The sequence below is a fragment of the Cryptomeria japonica genome, chromosome 7 (assembly GCF_030272615.1).
Source record: "Cryptomeria japonica chromosome 7, Sugi_1.0, whole genome shotgun sequence".
Classification (NCBI taxonomy): Eukaryota; Viridiplantae; Streptophyta; class Pinopsida; order Cupressales; family Cupressaceae; genus Cryptomeria; species Cryptomeria japonica.
In genome coordinates, this window is record NC_081411.1 from 215,530,695 (window position 1) to 215,540,630 (window position 9,936).

General features: G+C 34.8%; 1 protein-coding gene across 1 annotated transcript; it reads left to right on the forward strand.

The window, feature by feature from the left end:
* Nucleotides 1–4,257: 4,257 nt before the first annotated feature.
* LOC131056878 (uncharacterized) lies at nt 4,258–7,703 on the forward strand. The gene is made up of 11 exons (XM_059207682.1): nt 4,258–4,358; nt 4,497–4,653; nt 4,749–4,871; nt 4,985–5,310; nt 5,444–5,607; nt 5,695–5,742; nt 5,831–6,255; nt 6,352–6,580; nt 6,667–6,928; nt 7,052–7,217; nt 7,317–7,703. The coding sequence occupies exons 2-11, from the start codon at nt 4,519–4,521 to the stop codon at nt 7,620–7,622; spliced, it is 2,184 nt and encodes a 727-aa protein (XP_059063665.1). The 5' UTR covers nt 4,258–4,358; nt 4,497–4,518; the 3' UTR covers nt 7,623–7,703.
* Nucleotides 7,704–9,936: the final 2,233 nt, after the last annotated feature.

Sequence of the window (9,936 nt, forward strand, 5' to 3'; positions counted from 1 at the left end):
AATAAGGGAACTAAAGAATGTTAAATGGGTGTTGAGATTCCTGATAGACTTGGGACTAAGGGGAATGGTAAGGAGGAAGTCATAAGGATTGTATTGGAAGAGGGATTAAAAGTTGGGACCTAGAATAAAGTGCATATTGGGGATGGAACAGGAATACATGGAGCACAAGGAGCAAGGAAAATTTTGCACCATGTAGTGGTGTCAAAGTTTGGGGTTCACTCAAGGTTCTAACTATTGAATATAGTGTTTTTATTAATGTCAAAGAGATTGAATTATGTCAATGTATATGAGAATAATAAAGGACTGTGTCTATTAATGATTGGATAACTCTCTTAATGTTATCATCATGTATCAATATCAATTATTCCTAAATGTCTAGTGCATTGAGTTTTTGAATTTCGGTGCTTAGAGACGGTATTTGTATTTGTACCATCATAAATTGTGTCTGCATACAATTTTTTCCTCGCTTAGACCTCACCTTGGTGCTTTAGCTTTCAATGTCTGATGTCTATTGTGATTCTACTCCCACCACCTATAATCCTACATTTCCATCTTCTTCTTTGCCTTCCCTCTAATCTTGAGTCTTGATTATCAGGACCAGGGCATTGGATGCCTTGGGCCTCTCAATTAGGGCCCCTCTTATTAAAGGACAAACTCTATCAATCAAACTTGATCCCATATGACCAACAAACTCTAGAAATTCAGTTATTTTTCAAGTAGTCAAGTATCAAAGGAGGTGTACCCCTCTTATTTGATAACCTAAGCAATCTAACCTCAATCAAGATCTCAATTACACTTTAGAAAATTCAAGTGAGCAAGCAATTAGTCATTCATCAAGTATTAGAGAAGAAGTAAAGTCAATATTAAGCATTCAAGATGGCATCCATGATCAACTTTTTATGAAGACATCCTAAAACCCTTGCATGAGGATCAAACAAAACTTCATCAAGGTATACATTTCAATTACAAGAATTTTGTTTCAAATCTAGCCTTTCTCTCAAAAGGAAAGCATCTTTCTACGATTTCCATTTCAATTACTAATTCAATTTCAAGATTAATTTCTAAACCGAGGTTTGACCTAAGGCAAACCCCTATCATCAACATATTTTCTCTCTTTTTGTGTGTAGGGAATAGGCTCAAAAGTTGTACACATGGATTCTGATAGGGTTAATGATGAGGAACATGTTTAGCTTTCGACAAAGTGAAATTTGGAGGACCAGGGAAAATCTGTATTACCTAACCCCAAAAAATCTGGGCAAAATTTTGAGAATAGGTTCTAAACATCTTCTTTTGCCCATATCTTAGATTGTGGCTCTATGGGATATTTGTAGTTGTCTATTTTTGCCAAGTTGCTTCAATTATTCATTGTTTTACCCCAATTTCACAAGTACCTTCCAATTTAAACTAAGAAAGAGGGTAACAAACAAATAACAGTGAATCTAATTAGAATTTCAGCCCTTTCCATATTTGGATTGTGTCTAGATCTATTGGATTCACCTCTTTCAATGTGTTGGCTAATTTGTCCTGTTAGTGGTTTTATTATCTTAATTGAAACCTTAATCCAAATTACACCATTACAATATTATGTTGCACTATCATGGTTTTTGGTACCTTTATCTACTACAATTGGTTTGGAAGTAAAGCAAAGTTACACATGAAGCACATTATATCCAATTTTTAGTAGATTTGGTCAAGCAGACATAAATTTAGAAGTGACAAGTACACACTAAGTTATATTGTTGACTATGCAAGAGTTTCTATTGGATGCTCCAAAGAAAGGAAACATGTGTTATATGGAGGAAGTGTGTGTTAAATGTAGTTTGGGACTAGTAGAGTTTGTGTCAAGTGTCGTATAGTGTGATCTTACTCTTGGTGTAATGTGTTGGCTTTAGGACTGAGCTAACTACACGTTTAAATTAATAAATTTATCCTTAGCTAACTTGTGGACATTGAAATTAGATTCTAGGATGGTATGAAAGTGTAAGTAATATTGGAATGCATATATAATGTTAGTCAATTTCATTCCAATGTGTTGTTGTGTATCAAAAGTTCTGCAAGTTATGTACTCGATAATACATTGTGAGGTGTGTGAACGAAGATGTAGATCTTATACACACTGTGAGAGTGCTTTGAATAAAATAAAATCAGACAAGTAATGTGTCGCGGCCCATTTTAGAAAAATAAATTAGACTAAGTTATTTAGTTAGGCACTGATATTATTTGACATTATGATGTTTGGCGACAATACATTTGACATTATGATGCTTAATGATATTATGTTAATGTATTGTTAATTATTATGCTATTTGATATTATTGATGACAAATTTTTTAATTTTTAATGATAATTATGTGATGGTGTTAATAAAATAAGATTTTTGAAATATTAAAATTCAAAATTAAAACATGTTGAAATTAACACGAGTTTTAAAATGAGAACTTAGAGTGGAACTATCAGTATCTTCTTGTCAACTCTCTTTTTTCTTTTCATAACTGGCTAATTAATCCAGTCGAACTCTTGATCAACTTCCCTAACTAGCTAATCTAAATTCTTTCTTCACTTCGAACTCTCTAATCACCTTGATTGTTGCTAGTCTAGATCCACATTTCTTGGATGAAAACCTTAGCCAAATTATTTTTAAATATCGAGCCAATTACCATATGCAAGATGTCCAAGTTGTTAGCCATCGCATTTCTTTTTCCTTTTGCTAAGTTGAACTTCTGTGGGGAAGGTGAATTTAGTTGGCAGCCAGTTTAGGTAGCCACGCCTCCTTTCCCCCATTTCCTTCTCACACAGGATGCAATACTTTGCTAAGGGTATTGAACTATTGGGAGAAGGTCGAATTACTACAATTTTCCAACGTTCATCTCCTCTCTTCTCCATGTTGGCTGAAAGTTGATTTCCTTCCCTCATAGCCAGGCTCCTCTCTTAATCGACTTGGCTGGCATTTGTTCTTTTTCTATAAGGCGGTTGATTTATTTATATTATATTACCCTCTTTTTCCTTATTCTACATATCTAAATTAGAAGGATGTTACTTATTTGATTAAAAATTTATTAAATATATAATGATATTGATTATAAGAAAAAATTGGTAGTAAGTAAGGGTGGTTATTATAGATCAACACAATGATCTACCATTTTCTATTATGCATAATGTCTTCTAGCCACCAAAATCGCTCACTAATCTGAATAGTGATTCTAGCTCTAGAATCATTTGTTGCATCTAAATCATGTGTTTACTCCATAATCATTTTATTATTTAAAAAATCCTAGTTGCACGCTAGTTCATTGGATCAACCTCTTCTATTGCAACTCATGTTTGAGTAGGTATATCAATGAATTTGTTTGCCCATCTTAGGTTTAGAATGATGACTGAAGTTTAGATCCACATCCCATATTTAAATTTATAGGAATGAAGATCATGTTCATAGACATTAAAAAACACCAATAGTTTAAATACTAAATCAAAAAATTAACTATCCAATTTATCACAATATTTATCATCTCTAACTCTAAGACATACTTTTATTTATTATTTCAAATCATTTTTAAATCAATTAACATATTTCTAAACTCTGAAAACTAAATTAATTATATGTTTAACTAATCTATTTAGTTAATGAGCCCGATTATTTATGTCGGTGACTTTTATTTGCTCGTATTTCTCTCTAGAATATTTCGTACAATTATTGATTAAAATCCCTTTAGGATGGTCTTTACACATTTACCTTTCTTGCAAGTATTGCGGCGTAATTTCAAGTCCTCAAGTTGTAGTCACCGAGCAAACAACACGGACTACAAATTTTAGCCTTCTAAGAAAATGAGGCCAAAGTTCTTTGCCCGCGCGAATCTCATCTCCGACTTAATTTAATTTATATTTCCTTCTTAACCCGAAATTTCCGCCATCTCATACATTTAAGAAAATTGGGCTCCCTGTGAAGGACAAATAACATCAACTGAGACTTTTTCCAATTGAATAAAGATTAATTGGGTTATAGGAAAGTTCGCAGTAGCTCACATAACCAAGCCAGTGAGAAATCTCACACAAAACAGTTGACTACATCAAATTAAATGCTGAAACCTGTTCTTTTTTCAAATAAAAAGTACATATCTATGGTGGGCCGATCAAATGCATAATTTCCTGGGAAATGTTTCGACCAATGGAAAGAGTTTAACTAAAATATCTTACGCGGCATCCGAGATGTATATGAAGAACAGGGGAGGAAGCGGTTTTTTCAAGAAAATGCTCCGATCTGTATGTTTTGGTAGCGGCCTGCAAGGATGGACAAGAAGGCTTAGTGACTACCGTCCGATTTAATTGTGTAAGAGCAGATACAAGATCTTTCTGATTATCCAGTAAGTACTTCAGCAACAATCTATTGATTTTGCTACGAGATTTTTTTTTAATTTTAACGTTTTGGATGCTTAAAAGAAAGGATTCGATTATAACACGGAGTAAACTAATTATTTAATTATGGCTGTTGTTTCATGTAGCTTTGATTTTATACGTATAAAGATGAATGATCCTTCAGCCAGTACTGCTTCTCCTCCCAGTGGCAGTTCTAGCAGCGGTTCTATGAATATTTTACCCGTTGATGTACTAGTTCTTGAAGGTTGCATTGATGATGTTTTATCTTCTCTTACGGACAAGGTAAATTCTATTTTCCTGTTCGCACCAACCAATTAGGCTTTTAAAATTTGAACTATCAGTCTTTGATAGGAAGATTTGAACACATTTATTTACAGGGTCTGAGGTGTAAATTGCTTGAAAGTGGTATGAAACTAAGGGATGTAGTGCAGCCTGTAGTATCCGATTTTTCGAAACTATTTGAGTCCATTTCAGAGGGCGCAAAGATAATTTCGGATAAGGTAATTAATGCTTTTGTCATTCTAGATCTAAACATTTGAAGGTATTTTCTATTTGGATAAAGATCCTACATTTTTTATATGACAGTAGTATGATCCATCTTTATTGAAAACAGAAATCCTCATCCTCAAAGCTTTCTAGCGAAGCACAATCGGTGGCCTTGGATACAGTGAAACAACTGGGAAATGTTCATTGGGCTGCGATTGGGCTTTTAGCAATAGCTTTTGTTCTTGAAAGATTCGACAAGATTTCTACAAACGACAGAGATTGCTTGGACCTTCTGAAACTGATGCTGGACCTCGCTAAATTTCTAATGCAGCTCAAAGACATGAATGCCGACTCCCACAAAGAACTTTCAGAAAAAATGAACGAGGCGCTTCATTTGATTGTTAGTGGCGCAATCTTGTGTCGTTCCTTTATCGCGTACAAGAAATTGTTGAAGTAAGTAAAGTGACTAATCCGAAATGAATACCTTACTTTTAGAAAGCTATGTATTTAAACTGAGAAAGGAATTTGATATGATGTTAAGTTAGAGTTTAAACAAACGTATCTAACATGCTGAAATGAAGTAAAGGTTCTTCTGCACAACGAAAATCCGTGACGAACTTGTCTATATACGGAGAAAGGTGGATAGTATAATAGGCCAGCTGAGTCTGCAGATGCAAGTTAAGGTTGCCTCTTTTTATATGTCACAGCCACAGCCACAGCCACAGCCACAGCCACACCCTAATGGTGCAGGTACACTTTATTGCTCTATTTACTTTTCACTTTGACAACTCTTTGTTTCGTGACAAACTTTAGCTGTTGACTCTGCATTGGAGACAGGTGGACTTGCTTTTGAGCAATCAACCACCACAAATGAAATTTTTCAGTGTAAGTAAACACTCTTCCTAGAAGCAATATGTAATCGGATTCTATATTTACTGCAAAGAAAGTTAATGTGCAAATTTGACATTAACAGGTGAGATTGAGGATGCAGTCCAAACAGAGACACGTGCAGAGGAGTCAAGCATTGAGATGTGCACAGCCAACACAAACGTCGTCTCTCGAGTGAACCAATGGAAAATAGAGGAAGCTGTTTCATGTGAATCAAGTAATTGGGTAGATAGGCCTCAAAAATCCAAGAGGCTTTTACCCACTTTTTTCAGGCTCCCTAAATATCTTAAAAAGTTCAGAGAACGTAGATCTCGATCTGAGAGAAAGCAAAACCCTGCCAGGAAAGTAGTTTTGGGAATAAGCCTGGACAAAACACAGCTGTCTTCGTTTGGTATAGAACATGACTCTGGAGGGCTACCAATCCACTTCACTCTCAAGGAATTGAAGAAAGCAACTAACGAATTTCGACACGAACTCAAAGTTTTCAATTCTTGGTGCAATCTGTTTAAAGTAAAATTTTCATTCGCTCAAGCAATTTGTATTGGACAATAGAACTAGTTAAGAATATCACAAAACATTTCTGTTTCCTTCTTGTTTTTTCTTCAGGGAACTTTGTCCAGCGGAAGACAAGTGGTAGTAAGGACGTTCCCTAGCCAACAAGCAACGAGCAGTGAACAAACCCTAATAAGAACCACGATGAAAGAGCTGGTGTGTCTAGCAAATTTGAGGCACAAGAACATTGTGAAGCTTGTGGGATATTGTAATCTTGAAAAAGAGGAACCGATGCTAGTGTATGATGATCTACTCAATGGACGTCTATCCGACTTTCTTTTCGGTACGATTTTGTCTCATTGTTTTTAATTTCTTTACCCTTTTTGCAAGCGGCAGTCTTGAGATTTTAACACATTCAATTATAAACAGGAGACACTACCAAGGGAAAAAAGAAAGAAGATTCTAAACAGGGAAAATTTCTTGACTGGTCCGATAGGTTAAAGATCATATTGGGAGTAATTAGTGCTCTCGTTTACCTTCACGAGGGTGCCGACGAGCATGTGTGTTGTGTACATAGAAATATTAACCCACGTAGCATTCTTCTTGATGACAACTTCAATGCAAAGCTGTCTGGGTTTGACCTCGCAGAATTTTTAGCTTTCGATGATTCAGGATTCAGTGAACCTGTAGCGTAAGCCCATATTTTCTCATATCACAGCCTAATAGATTTTTATTTTATTTTTCTCACAATAAAAGGTTTGACGCGGTTAAGTTAAATCAGTTTTTCAATTTTCATCTACATTTGCTGTGGCAGTGGTACCTTCGGTTACATCGCTCCGGAATGTATTTCTCAGAATCATCTGAGTTCTAAAGCGGACATTTACAGCTTTGGAATTCTGGTGTTAGAAATTGTGTCTGGTAGAAGTGTGGTTTATAGCACATATAATTATGACGAAGATCACGTGAACCTTCCGGATAGGGTAAGAGCATATAATTAGGGTAATAGACACTACTGATTCGAAATTGATAAGCCATGGGAGCAGAGAAATGATTCTTGGAGTTTGCCTTTGTGTTTGCAGGCGTGGAGGCTATACAAAGAAGATAACCTTGCTGATCTGATACATCCCCAGTTACTAGAGGGTAAAGGTTATACGTCAAGTAGCATAATAAGAAGCATCAAAGTAGCTCTGTGGTGCGTTGTAGTAGATCCTTACTTGCGGCCAACAACGTCACGCGTGTCAGCTATGTTGTCCACAGAAGAGGAGATCCCCCCACTACCAGAGGATAGTATGCCAGTGGAACAACATTTCTTAAAGAACAGAAATACCGATGAAGGTTACCAATCTGATATACCGATGGAAGAAATTGAAGACCTTCCACGGTGATTGAAAATGTTTAAATTGTGTATTTGGCCATTTGAAAGTTGGCTACTGTTTGTATCTAAAATGTCACAAATATTGAACCTATGTACAATTTGGTATTTGTTCAAGTTGATCCCTTTCGTGATTTTTTAATAAAATTTATGTCTTGCTTTTTGGTAAATACCGCTTGTCTAGCCACTTCAATCCTACTTTGTCATCTTCCTAGTTTCAATCCTACTTTGTCATCTTCCTAGTTTCTCCACTTTTACAAATGATATCATTTGTCTTATTTATTTATATATGATTGTCAATTTAGTTTAATATTTTTAAATATTAAAATCATAAATAAATAATGCTAACTTTTTATGCCTATAGGATTTCATACATTAGGGTAAATTTTTTTAATAAATAATACTGATTTTTCCATTCTCAATACATCTTAACATCAGCCCATTTTTAAAATGGTAATCATAAATAGTTCTTCATTAAGGGAGAGAAAAGGAAAAACCCTGGATGTGACAAATGCCATACATTTGAAAGCTAGAGCATGCATATATGAGTTGTCCACAACGTACATATTTTTCAAGTTGGAATATTTTTATTTAGGTATTCACTATTGAACATAAGTTGTCATTGATGTCAAAGGAAGTTGTTTCCGAGGGAGATTGTTGGAGAGATGCTTTCAATAGAATTTGAATTATGCTACTTACTCATGATGCATCTAGAAGAATGGAGAGTTTTAATTACTTGTAGTGTCTTGTTAGAGCATTTTGAGTTGAAGTTGTCTCATGCAATTCCATTAATTGATATAACTACAAAATCAAATGAGACATGTTTCTTTTATCATAGTGCAACCATTCATGTTGATAAACATGTTTTGGAAGTCTGCCTCGAAAAATTGGTTGCACTTACCCAGCTAGTACGCCTACTTTGGTAAATTGTAGATGTCAACATTTGCTAATTCTTAAAGGGTGTGACTTATGGGTTGAAAGGAGAGTGAATATATCAGGCTCATCAAAGGAAGAGTGTGCAGCTTGCAAAAACTTCACTAAGGTTTTCTAAATTGTGACAACAACTTTAACACTCAAGTGCTTTCTCTAAATCTATAAATAGCTATTTTTCCCTTACTCCATAGTCTGATTGCATTTTTTAGGGCTCTTATTTATTTTTTTGTCTCTTCACCAACCATTTAGTTGTTCTCAGCATCCTCTAGCTCTACACAACCTAAGGAAGATACTTTAGACCCATAAAGCTTAAAACAATGACAAAGATGACACAATGAGTTGCTACCTAATGGCAAAACCTATGTATCATATCCTCCTCAATTGAATGCACAAAGCTGCTCACATTCCTCTTTCACAACCAATATTTCATCACTTTCATAAACTATACATTCCATTTATAGTAAATAAAGGGATAATTGTATAGGAAAATGGAGAAACATAGAGAGAAGCACTACTATATAGAACAATGGCTCATAGAATTAGAAGAAAATTGCTCGGATACCAAACTTTTGTAGACATTCAACTCAACACAAATCTGTATCAGAATTTTCTAATACATAAAAACATAAAAACGGATAAACATACAAGGTTGACAAATATAAATTATCAACCAAGAGATAAGAAAACACAAAAATACCAAGAAAAATACAACAAATATATTTTCATAAATATTTACAAAACTCAAAATCTCTCCTCCATATTCTTTCTCTATCATTAAAATCTGCAATTTAATTTCCCACTAATTTATATCATTAAGGTAACTATTTACAAACATAACAAATATTATTAGACTCGCCTCCCGAATCTAACGGATTGGTTTGATTGTGTCTCCTAAATAACAAGAGTCAGTTTGCATTGGTGAGATTTATCTACTCACATTTCTTCCTAGAAGGTTTCATACAATTATTATGAAAATCCTTCTAGAATGGAGTTTACACACATTTCCGCGAAGGCAAGAATCTCACTTCTTTTTGGCACGGATCGCTACCCCTTATATTATTTTTATTTCCTTGTCAACCTTTTTAAGGTGACGCTAAATTTCTCCGTCTCATACTTACGGGATAAATAACACCAACTGATTTAATTGAATAAAGACATACGAAAGCTCGCAGCAGCTCACATAACGTCGCCAATGATTCACTACATCCAAACAAAAGATAAAGGGGGATTAGGAGCCATGGATCCCTATACTCAAAGAATTTATCTCACAACTAATGGCTAAGGTTCAAGATCTCATCTCAATTGTTGAAATACAAAATTTATTTTTTGTTGATGGAAACTATGAACCATATGATTCCCATAAAAGAGATGTAAGTAGGACCATTTTAACTGAA

Excerpts from the sequence above, each read along its gene's own strand:
- LOC131056878 (XM_059207682.1), top strand. The coding sequence starts at position 4,519 with ATGAATGATCCTTCAGCCAGTACTGCTTCTCCTCCCAGTGGCAGTTCT. Across the intron at positions 4,872-4,984 it reads CAAAGATAATTTCGGATAAG|AAATCCTCATCCTCAAAGCT; the intron begins GTAATTAATGCT and ends TATTGAAAACAG. Across the intron at positions 5,743-5,830 it reads CACAAATGAAATTTTTCAGT|GTGAGATTGAGGATGCAGTC; the intron begins GTAAGTAAACAC and ends TGACATTAACAG.